Source organism: Artemia franciscana, chromosome 1, assembly GCF_032884065.1.
Source record: "Artemia franciscana chromosome 1, ASM3288406v1, whole genome shotgun sequence".
NCBI classification, from domain to species: domain Eukaryota; kingdom Metazoa; phylum Arthropoda; class Branchiopoda; order Anostraca; family Artemiidae; genus Artemia; species Artemia franciscana.
Genome location: NC_088863.1, coordinates 62,971,448 through 62,984,124, shown reverse-complemented (window position 1 = coordinate 62,984,124; position 12,677 = coordinate 62,971,448). Strand labels below are relative to the sequence as shown.

Here is a 12,677-nt window from a genome sequence, read left to right as displayed (position 1 = left end):
TGTATATACATTCGTTTTTTAGTTTTGTTTTTCTCCTTTATTTTTTTCCTTTTTTTTCTTTTTTAGTTTATTTAGATTTTTAGATTTTTTAGTTTTTTTATTAGTTTTTAGTTTTTTTTCTTTTTAGTTTTTTTGTAGTTTTTACCTTCTTTTTAGTTTTGTTAGTTTTTTTTTTTTACTCATGTCCTGGTCGTCATTTATACTCCCTGTGTCCCGGTGCTTTGTTGATTGCTAATCGAACATTCCTTTTGTCCTGGTCGCTTTCTCTTTGAGTGTCGTCATTTATTTTTTTCTTTTTTAGTTCTTTTAGTTTTTACCTTTTTTAGTTTTTTTTAGTTTTTTAGATGAAATTTTTTTTTAGTTTTTTCCTTTTTTTCTTTTTAGTTTTTTATTGGTTTTTACCTTTATTTTAGCTTATTTTTCAGTTTTTTCCTTTTTTTTAGTTTTTTTTATTTTTTATTTTTTTTAGTTTTTTACCTTTTTTTAGTTTTTTTATTTTTTTTAGTTTTTTAGCTTTTTTACTTTTTTTATTAGTTTTAGTTTTTTTTGTAGTTTTTGCCTTTTTTTAGTTTTTTCAGTTTTTTTTTGTTTTTTATTGGTTTTTACCTTTATTTTAGCTTATTTTTCAGTTTTTTCCTTTTTTTTAGTTTTTTTTTAGTTTTTAGTTTTTTTAGTTTTTTACCTTTTTTTAGTTTTTTTAGTTTTTTTAGTTTTTTAGCTTTTTGATTTTTTTTATTAGTTTTTAGTTTTTTTTGTAGTTTTTGCCTTTTTTTAGTTTTTTTAGTTTTTTAGCTTTTTTATTAGTTTTTAGTTTTTTTTGTAGTTTCGCCTTTTTTTAGTTTTTTTCTTTTTAGTTTTTTTGTAGTTTTTACCTTCTTTTTAGTTTTGTTAGTTTTTTTTTTACTTATGTCCTGGTCGTCGTTTATACTCCCTGTGTCCCGGTGCTTTGTTGATTGCTAATCGAACATTCCTTTTGTCCTGGTCGCTTTCTCTTTGAGTGTCGTCATTTATTTTTTTCTTTTTTAGTTCTTTTAGTTTTTACCTTTTTTAGTTTTTTTTAGTTTTTTAGATGAAAATTTTTTTTAGTTTTCTCCTTTTTTTCTTTTTAGTTTTTTATTGATTTTTACCTTTATTTTAGCTTATTTTTCAGTTTTTTCCTTTTTATATTTTTTTTTATTTTTTATTTTTTTTAGTTTTTTACCTTTTTTTAGTTTTTTTAGTTTTTTTAGTTTTTTAGCTTTTTTACTTTTTTTATTAGTTTTTAGTTTTTTTTGTAGTTTTTGCCTTTTTTAGTTTTTTCAGTTTTTTTTTTAGTTTGTTATTGGTTTTTACCTTTATTTTAGCTTATTTTTCAGTTTTTTCCTTTTTTTTAGTTTTTTTTAGTTTTTAGTTTTTTTAGTTTTTTACCTTTTTTTAGTTTTTTTAGTTTTTTTAGTTTTTTAGCTTTTTTATTTTTTTTATTAGTTTTTAGTTTTTTTTGTAGTTTTTGCCTTTTTTTAGTTTTTTTAGTTTTTTAGCTTTTTTATTAGTTTTTAGTTTTTTTTGTAGTTTTTGTCTTTTTTTAGTTTTTTTAGTTTTTTAGCTTTTTTAATTTTTTTAATAGTTTTTAGTTTTTTTTGTAGTTTTTACCTTTATTTAGTTTTTTCAGTTTTCAGTTTTGTCACCTGATCCAGTTTTTTCAGGTGACGTCACCTGATCCACAGATCCACAGATCCGCACACAGACAACTTATTTTTATATATCTACTAGCTGTTGGGGTGGCGCTTTGCGCCACCCCAACACCTAGTTGGTGGGGGCGCTTCGCGCCCCCCCCCAAGCCCCCCCCCGCGCGCGTAAGTCGTTACGCGCCATAATAGTTACGCGCCATTGTAGTTGTGTCCCCGCGCGCGTAAGTCGTTACGCGCCATAATAGTTACGCGCCATTGTAGTTGTGTCCCTATGTCCCACCTGTGAATATAGATAGATATATATATATATATATATATATATATATATATATATATATATATATATATATATATATATATATATATATATATATATATATGGTTTTAACTACGTAAAACTTGCGAATATACAACATTCTTTGCTGTCCCATTGTCTTTGCATATAAATAGATTGTCAGGTTTACCGACTCTTGAACATGCAACATATAATGGTCCATGGGAAAACAATCTGTATTCAGATCTATACCTCATGATTCTAATGATTGCCCTTGAGCTTTGTTGATGGTGATTGCTAATCGACCATTCCCTGTCCTGGTGTCCCGGTCGTCATTTACATCCCCCTGTTTCCCCCGGTGTCCCCGTTGTAGTTGTGTCCCTGTGTCCCGGTCGTCATTTATATTTCCTGTGTCCCGGTCGTCATTTGTATCCCGGTGTACCGGTCTGTATATACATTCGTTTTTTAGTTTTGTTTTTCTCCATTATTTTTTTCCTTTTTTTTTCTTTTTTAGTTTATTTAGATTTTTATATTTTTTAGTTTTTTTGTTAGTTTTTAATTTTTTTTTCTTTTTAGTTTTTTTGTAGTTTTTACCTTCTTTTTAGTTTTGTTAATTTTTTTTTTTACTTATGTCCTGGTCGTCATTTATACTCCCTGTGTCCCGGTGCTTTGTTGATTGCTAATCGAACATTCCTTTTGTCCTGGTCGCTTTCTCTTTGAGTGTCGTCATTTATTTTTTTCTTTTTTAGTTCTTTTAGTTTTTACCTTTTTTAGTTTTTTTTAGTTTTTTAGATGAAAATTTTTTTTAGTTTTTTCCTTTTTTTCTTTTTAGTTTTTTATTGGTTTTTACCTTTATGTTAGCTTATTTTTCAGTTTTTTCCTTTTTTTTAGTTTTTTTTTTTTTTTTTTTTTTTTTAGTTTTTTACCTTTTTTTAGTTTTTTTAGTTTTTTTAGTTTTTTTAGTTTTTTAGCTTTATTACTTTTTTTATTAGTTTTTAGTTTTTTTGTAGTTTTTGCCTTTTTTTAGTTTTTTCAGTTTTTTTTAGTTTTTTATTGGTTTTTACCTTTATTTTAGCTTATTTTTCTGTTTTTTCCTTTTTTTTAGTTTTTTTTTAGTTTTTAGTTTTTTTAGTTTTTTACCTTTTTTTAGTTTTTTTAGTTTTTTTAGTTTTTTAGCTTTTTTATTTTTTTTATTAGTTTTTAGTTTTTTTTGTAGTTTTTGCCTTTTTTTTAGTTTTTTTAGTTTTTTAGCTTTTTTAATGGTTTTTAGTTTTTTTTGTAGTTTTTGCCTTTTTTTAGTTTTTTTAGTTTTTTAGCTTTTTTATTTTTTTTATTAGTTTTTAGTTTTTTTTGTAGTTTTTGCCTTTTTTTAGTTTTTTCAGTTTTGACGTCACCTGATCCTGTTTTTTCAGGTGACGTCACCTGATCCACGATCCACAGATCCACAGACAACTTATTTTTATATATATAGATAGTTTTTTTTTTTACTTATGTCCTGGTCGTCATTTATACTCCCTGTGTCCCGGTGCTTTGTTGATTGCTAATCGAACATTCCTTTTGTCCTGGTCGCTTTCTCTTTGAGTTTTGTCATTTATTTTTTTCTTTTTTAGTTCTTTTAGTTTTTACCTTTTTTAGTTTTTTTTAGTTTTTTAGATGAAAATTTTTTTTAGTTTTTTCCTTTTTTTCTTTTTAGTTTTTTATTGGTTTTTACCTTTATTTTAGCTTATTTTTCAGTTTTTTCCTTTTTTTTAGTTTTTTTTTATTTTTTATTTTTTTTAGTTTTTTACCTTTTTTTAGTTTTTTTAGTTTTTTTAGTTTTTTAGCTTTTTTACTTTTTTTATTAGTTTTTAGTTTTTTTTTGTAGTTTTTGCCTTTTTTTAGTTTTTTCAGTTTTTTTTTTTAGTTTTTTATTGGTTTTTACCTTTATTTTAGCTTATTTTTCAGTTTTTTCCTTTTTTTTAGTTTTTTTTAGTTTTTAGTTTTTTAGTTTTTTACCTTTTTTTAGTTTTTTTAGTTTTTTTAGTTTTTTAGCTTTTTTATTTTTTTTATTAGTTTTTAGTTTTTTTTGTAGTTTTTGCCTTTTTTTAGTTTTTTTAGTTTTTTAGCTTTTTTATTAGTTTTTAGTTTTTTTTGTAGTTTTTGCCTTTTTTTAGTTTTTTTAGTTTTTTAGCTTTTTTATTTTTTTTTATTAGTTTTTAGTTTTTTTTGTAGTTTTTGCCTTTTTTTAGTTTTTTCAGTTTTGACGTCACCTGATCCATCCACAGACAGACAGACAACTTATTTTTATATATATAGATATAGATACAGTTTCCTTTTTGTTTTTTTTTTGTTTTTTAGCTTTTTCTTTTCTTAGTTTTTTTCTTTTTTAGTTTTTCTTTTTTTTTAGTTTCTTCTGTTTATTGATTTGTTTTCTTCAATTTGTCAATGTTCATTCTAACATTGACACTTGGAAAAATCTTTACGTGCCATGCATGCTAAAGCTCCAACAATTTATAATAATTTTGGGTATCTGTTTTAAGGTTTTCGAATTACTTTAATCTATTGTCAAAATATATTGAAATATTTGTGCAATTCACAGTTTATTTTTCTTTTTTTTTAGTTTTTTAGCTTTTTTTAGTTTTTTTTAGTTTTATATCTTTTTATTTTTTTACGTTTTTTCTTTTTAGGTTTTTTCTTTTTTTAATTTTTTTAATTTTTAATTTTCTTTTAGTTTTTTTTTTAGTTTTTTTTTTAGTTTTTTACCATTTTTCTTTTTTCGAATTACTTTAATCTATTGTCAAAATATTTCGAAATATTTATGCAATTTCCAGTTTTTACGTTCTAGTTTGTTTTCTTTTATATATATAGAAGATATAATCTGGCGTAACGGACAGACAACTTATTTTTATATAGATAGATATATATATATATATCTATATATATAAAAATAAGTTGTCTGTGGATGGATGGATGGATGTGTCAGGTGACGTCACCTGAAAAAACTGGATCAGGTGACGTCAAAACTGAAAAAACTAAAAAAAGGCAAAAACTACAAAAAAAACTAAAAACTAATAAAAAAAATAAAAAAGCTAAAAAACTAAAAAAACTATAAAGGTAAAAACCAATAAAAAACTAAAAAAAAAACTGAAAAAACTAAAAAAAGGCAAAAACTACAAAAAAAACTAAAAACTAATAAAAAAAGTAAAAAAGCTAAAAAACTAAAAAAACTAAAAAAAAACTAAAAAAAGGTAAAAATTAAAAAAAATAAAAAATAAAAAAAAAACTAAAAAAAAGGAAAAAACTGAAAAATAAGCTAAAATAAAGGTAAAAACCAATAAAAAACTAAAAAAAAAGGAAAAAACTAATAAATGACGACACTCAAAGAGAAAGCGACCAGGACAAAAGGAATGTTCGATTAGCAATCAACAAAGCACAGGGACACAGGGAGTATAAATGACGACCAGGACATAAGTAAAAAAAAAAACTATCTATATATATAAAAATAAGTTGTCAAACTAAAAAAAGGCAAAAACTACAAAAAAAACTAAAAACTAATAAAAAAGCTAAAAAACTAAAAAAACTAAAAAAAAGGCAAAAACTACAAAAAAAACTAAAAACTAATAAAAAAAATAAAAAAGCTAAAAAACTAAAAAAACTAAAAAAACTAAAAAAAGGTAAAAAACTAAAAAAACTAAAAACTAAAAAAAACTAAAAAAAAGGAAAAAACTGAAAAATAAGCTAAAATAAAGGTAAAAACCAATAAAAAACTAAAAAAAAACTGAAAAAACTAAAAAAAGGCAAAAACTACAAAAAAACTAAAAACTAATAAAAAAAGTAAAAAAGCTAAAAAACTAAAAAAACTAAAAAAACTAAAAAAACTAAAAAAAGGTAAAAAACTAAAAAAAATAAAAAATAAAAAAAAAACTAAAAAAAAAGGAAAAAACTGAAAAATAAGCTAACATAAAGGTAAAAACCAATAAAAACTAAAAAGAAAAAAAGGAAAAAACTAAAAAAAATTTTCATCTAAAAAACTAAAAAAAACTAAAGAAGGTAAAAACTAAAAGAACTAAAAAAGAAAAAAATAAATGACGACACTCAAAGAGAAAGCGACCAGGACAAAAGGAATGTTCGATTAGCAATCAACAAAGCACCGGGACATAGGGAGCATAAATGACGACCAGGACATAAGTAAAAAAAAAATTAACAAAACTAAAAAGAAGGTAAAAACTACAAAAAAACTAAAAAGAAAAAAAAACTAAAAACTAATAAAAAAACTAAAAAATCTAAAAATCTAAATAAACTAAAAAAGAAAAAAAAAGGAAAAAAATAAAGGAGAAAAACAAAACTAAAAAACGAATGTATATACAGACCGGTACACCGGGATACAAATGACGACCGGGACACAGGGAATATAAATGACGACCGGGACACAGGGACACAACTACAACGGGGACACCGGGGGAAACAGGGGGATATAAATGACGACCGGGACAAAAAAACTAAAAAGAAAAAAAAACTAAAAACTAATAAAAAAACTAAAAAATCTAAAAATCTAAATAAGCTAAAAAAGAAAAAAAAAGGAAAAAAATAAAGGAGAAAAACAAAACTAAAAAACGAATGTATATACAGACCGGGACACCGGGATACAAATGACGACCGGGACACAGGGAATATAAATGACGACCGGGACACAGGGACACAACTACAACGGGGACACCGGAGGAAACAGGGGGATGTAAATGACGACCGGGACACCGGGACAGGGAATGGTCGATTAGCAATCACCATCAACAAAGCTCAAGGGCAATCATTAGAATCATGAGGTATAGATCTGAATACAGATTGTTTTCCCATGGACCATTATATGTTGCATGTTCAAGAGTCGGTAAACCTGACAATCTATTTATATGCAAAGACAATGGGACAGCAAAGAATGTTGTATATTCGCAAGTTTTACGTAGTTAAAACCATATATATATATATATCTATCTATATTCACAGGTGGGACATAGGGACACAACTACAATGGCGCGTAACTATTATGGCGCGTAACGACTTACGCGCGCGGGGGGGCTTGGGGGGGGCGCGAAGCGTCCCCACCAACTAGGTGTTGGGGTGGCGCGAAGCGCCACCCCAACAGCTAGTATATATATATATATATATATATATATATATATATATATATATATATATATATATATATATATATATATATATATATATATATCTATCTATCTATATTCACAGGTGGGACATAGGGACACAACTACAATGGCGCGTAACTAATATGGCGCGTAACGACTTACGCGCGCGGGGGGGCATGGGGGGGGGCGCGAAGCGCCCCCACCAACTAGGTGTTGGGGTGGCGCGAAGCGCCACCCCAACAGCTAGTATAGATATATATCTATCTATATTCACAGATGGGACACAGGGACACAAATACAATGGCACGTAGACTTACGCGCGCGGGGGGGGGCTTTGAGGGCGCGAAGTGGCCCAACAGCTAGTTTAATAATTATTTCTTTTTGACAACTTTGACAAATTTTCTTTGAGCAGCAAGTATCTTAAACTTAAACAATTTCTACTAAACATCAAACTTTTGTTTTTCTGTTACATTTTCATATATATATATATATATATATATATATATATATATATATATATATATATATATATATATATATATATATAGATAAAAACACAAATGACACAATAGGCCTAAGACTTTTATGGATAGGAAAAGGGTAAGGGGAAAGTTGCCAAAATATTGTTTGTGGTGGCTTTTGTTTGATTCAAGTTTGACCTAACTAACAAATTTAACTTTTATTCGTTTTAAGAATCATTTATATATCTATTTTTGCACTAGTTAGTTTTATATTTGCTGTGATTGAATATTTTAACATTTCTTCATTTCAGGTTTCAAAATGAACAAAAACTACTTTTTCGGAAAGCTTTTATTTAAATAAAAAAAAAAAGGCTTAACTTCTGTTCTTTCCAAATCTACTGTGTTTTAGCATCAGACCCGTTAGCCCAATATAAGCAATGTGACCTGATTATTTAGAGACTTTGATTACTTTCAAATTAAATTGAACTGAGTTCCAAACTCTAAAGCAAGGTTTTAAGATTTGCTAAAGTCAGAGTAGTAAATTTTAAATGCCACATCTAAAAATTTCTGATTTATATATCTTGGAAAAAGTATTTCCATGAGAAAACCTCACATTTCAGATCATAATTATTAACACATTCATCAAAACGAATAGGAATTTCAATGAGTAGACTGATATGTGACAAAAGTGCTCAATACAGCAATAATAGTTTGTTGATCAATTGAAATGGTATGATGTATTGCTTTTGTGTTACCCGTAACCTAGGCTAATGACGTAATTTTAATTAAAATCATTACGGAGGGCATGTACATCATGCGAGTACAGGAGTCATGACGTAATCATACCTATATATAGCAATGATATGAGAACAGTGGTTCATATCCATTTAAATTACAGAAACATAATAAAATAACATGTACATTCCATTTGAGAGTTCACTTAATTTAGCAGCTTCAAAAGGATGCACACAGGCTGTTGAAAGTATTTTAAAGTCTGGCATTGATGTTAATATAAGAAATAGTCGTGGTGAAACTCCCCTTTGAATGTCTTGTACAGTCTGGCGGTAATCTTAATATAAAAGGTAGGCAAGGTAAAACTCCACTTTATGTTGCAGCTTGGAATGGACACACAGAGACTGTTGAATATCTTGTACAGTCTGGCGCTAATCTTAATATAAAATGTTGGCAAGGTAAAACTCCACTTCATGTTGCAGCTTGGAATGGACACACAGAGACTGTTGAATATCTTATACAGTCTGGCGCTGATGTTAATATAAGAAATAATTGGAATGGTAAAACTCCCCTTTATTTAGCAGCTCGGAAAGGACACACACAGACTGTTGAATATCTTTTACAGTCTGGCGCTAATCTTAATATAAAATGTTGGCAAGGTAAAACTCCACTTCATGTTGCAGCTTGGAATGGACACACAGAGACTGTTGAATGTCTTGTACATTTTAATGCAGAAATTGAGAATGGTACATGGTATGGTGAAACTCCCCTTTATTTAGCAGCTTTGGAAGGACACACAGAGACTGTTGAATGTCTTGTACAGTCTGGCGCTAATCTTAATATAATAAGTTGGAATGGTAAAACTCCACTTCATGTTGCAGCTTGGAATGGACACACAGAGACTGTTGAATGTCTTGTACAGTCTGGCGCTAATCTTAATATAAAAAGTTGTAAAAATGGTAAAACTCCACTTCATGTTGCAACTTGGAATGGACACACAGAGACTGTTGAATATCTTTTACAGTCTGGCGCTGATTTTAATGCAAGAAATGACTTAGACGAAACTCCACTTCATTTAGCAGCTTTAAGAGGATCCTCACAGATTGTTAAATGTCTTCTCAAATATGGAGCCTATGTTAACTCTAAGGACAAGGATGGCAAGACAGCGCTTCATTATGTTAGTGGTAGTGGAGATAAAGAGTGTGTTGTAACTCTTCTGGAGCATGGATCTGACATAGATATTACAAATGGAAATGACCTTACAGCTTTTGATGTAGCTGTTAATGATATTGCTGTTTATTTTGCAAGCCATATATTAAAACTGAGAGTAGCCAATTTATTTGTAAGTGAAAGAAACATAAGGCTCTCAGACAAGATTCAGACAAGTTATCCTGCGAATGAGCTCAAGGATCAATTTGTAAGAGAACTACAACAAATGAGGAGTGAGACAATATTTTGTAATATAACGTTCTATGACATTTTTATCAAAGGAATAAGCTCAATAGAACTATACACGATGAATGAAAATTCTTTGAAAGGTTTACTGAAATCATCAAACTGGAAAACAAAATTTTCAATGTATAGCACAATAATAAAAAGCCGTTTCAGAAACAGCATAGAAAGGAAAGTGCTGCTTGAACTAGCCAATAGAAGTTTCAATTCTCTCTTTAACAGATTTGCTGAGTTACCACATGAATGTGCTGAACAAATATTGAGCTTTCTAAGCAATGAAAACTTGAAAAATTTCATAAATGCCTCTGAACCACTCCACAAGGAGTGGTAGCATTAATAGTTTCTAGCATAAGATACACACAGTGATTGAAAGAATATTTTAAGAGCGTAGCGGTAAGTTTTAAAAGAGTGCGTGCATCAAGGAACAAGAATATATATATATATATATATATATATATATATATATATATATATATATATATATATATATATATATATATATACATATATATATATATATATATATATATATATATATATATATATATATATATCCCCTGTGCCCCCCGGCGTCCCCGTTGTAGTTGTGTCCCTGTTTCCCGGTCGTCATTTATATTCCCTGTGTCCCGGTCGTCATTTGTGTCCCGGTGTCCCAGTCTGTAATTTCTCTTTGAGTGTCCCGGTCTTCATTTATATTCCCTGTTTCCCGGTCGTCATTTGGTCCCGGTCTGTAATTTCTCTTTGAGTGTCACGGTCGTCATTTATATTCCGTGTGTCCCGGTCGTCATTTGTGTCCCGGTTGTCCATGGGAAAAACAATCCGTATTCAGATCTATACCTCATTATTCTAATGATTGCCCTTGAGCTTTGTTGATGGTGATTGCTAATCGAACATTCCCTGTGTCCCGGTCGTCATTTATATATCCCCCCTGTGCCCCCAGCGTCCCCGTTGTATTTGTGTCCCTGTGTCCCGCTCGTCATTTATATTCCCTGTGTCCCGGTCTTTATTTGTGTCCCGGTGTTCAGATAATTATTTTTAAGAGATAGTATATCTGCTGCTCCTCCTCATCTGGTATATCTTCTAACTCTATTTCTGGCAGATCATCTTCCACCAAACCATCTCTACCATCAAGTGGCAGCGAACTATTGATGGAAAGATATGATGGCAGCATGAACACCATTCCAGCTGCCATCACGTCGATTTAAAGGCATTTTAGAAGCTGCACAACTATGCTCTTTTTTTTGCTATTGACGGACCATGATAATTTTGTTCGCTATTTCATGCTTGATGTGGTTTTTATCTTGGGTCTGTACTATTCAACAGCCGGAACAGAGTCTGTCGCAAGAGGCGACGGTAACACAAATTATTCAGATTTTTAGTCAATTCCGTAAGCACCAGCTTTGCAAAAAAAAAGAAAAAAAAAACAAAAAAAAAAAACAAACAACCAGGCCACCAACAAACTGCCGGTACGACTACCTTTGCCGTCTCAAAGTACACTGATCAAACAAAGTACACTGATCAAACTGATAAAACAGATACCCAAAATTTGAGGTTTATTAAAAATTGTTGGAGCTTTAGCATGCTTGGCACGTAAAGATTTTTCCAAGTGTCAATGTTAGAATGAACATTGTCAAATTGAAGAAAACAAATCAATAAAAAGAAGAAACTAAAAAAAGAAAAACGAAAAAAACTAAGAAAAGAAAAAACTAAAAAAGAAAAAAAAACTAAAAAGGAAACTGTATCTATGTATATATATATATATATATATATATATATATATAAATAAGTTGTATATATGCATGTTTGTTTGTTTGTGGGTTTGCATTTGACGTCATTATAAGTATATAAGGTTTTGTATATGACGTCATTATAAGATGACACTACAGACCGGGACACGGGGACACAAATGACGACTGGGACATAGGGAATATAAATGACGACCGGAAAACTCAAAGAAAATTACAGACCGGGACACAAATGACGACCGGGACAGAGGGAATATAAATGACGACCGGGACACTCAAAGAGAAATTACAGACTGGGATACCGGGACACAAATGACGACCGGGACACATGGAATATAAATGACGACCAGGACACGGGGACACAACTACAACGGGGGCACAGGGGGATATATAAATGACGATGGGGACAAAGGGAATGTTCGATTAGCAATCAACAAAGCTCAAGGGCAATCGTTAGAAAAATGCGGTATAGATCTGAATACGGATTGTTTTCCCATGGACAATTATTATGTTGCATGTTCAAGAGCTGGTAAACCTGAGAATCTATTTATATGGACAGACAATGGGACAGCAAAGAATGTTGTATATTCGCAAGTTTTACGTAGTTAAATATATATATATATACTAGCTGTTGGGGTGGCGCTTCGCGCCACCCCAACACCTAGTTGGTGGGGGCGCTTCGCGCCCCCCCCAAGCCCCCCCGCGCGCGTAAGTCGTTACGCGCCATAATAGTTACGCGCCATTGTAGTCGTGTCCCTATGTCCCACCTGTGAATATAGATATATATATATATATATATATATATATATATATATATATATATATATATATATATATATATATATATATATATATATATATATATATACTAGCTGTTGGGGTGGCGCTTCGCGCCACCCCAACACCTAGTTGGTGGGGGCGCTTCGCGCCCCCCCCAAGCCCCCCCGCGCGCGTAAGTCGTTACGCGCCATAATAGTTACGCGCCATTGTAGTTGTGTCCCTATGTCCCACCTGTGAATATAGATAGATAGATATATATATATATATATATATATATATATATATATATATATATATATATATATATATATATATATATATATATATATATATATATATATATATATATATATATATATATATATATATATATATATATATATATATATATATATATATATATATATATATATATATATGGTTTTAACTACGTAAAACTTGCG

The 12,677-nt window shown here is 29.6% G+C and overlaps 1 protein-coding gene across 1 annotated transcript in view; it reads left to right on the top strand.

The window, feature by feature from the left end:
- Positions 1-10,162, top strand: part of LOC136036912 (ankyrin-1-like) — an 11,927-nt gene extending 1,765 nt beyond the window's left edge. The window contains exon 2 of the mRNA XM_065719329.1: positions 8,542-10,162. Coding sequence (XP_065575401.1) covers positions 8,542-10,040 — 1,499 coding nt within the window. The 3' untranslated portion in view covers positions 10,041-10,162. The remainder of the gene's footprint in view (positions 1-8,541) is intronic.
- The last annotated feature ends 2,515 nt before the right edge of the window (positions 10,163-12,677 follow it).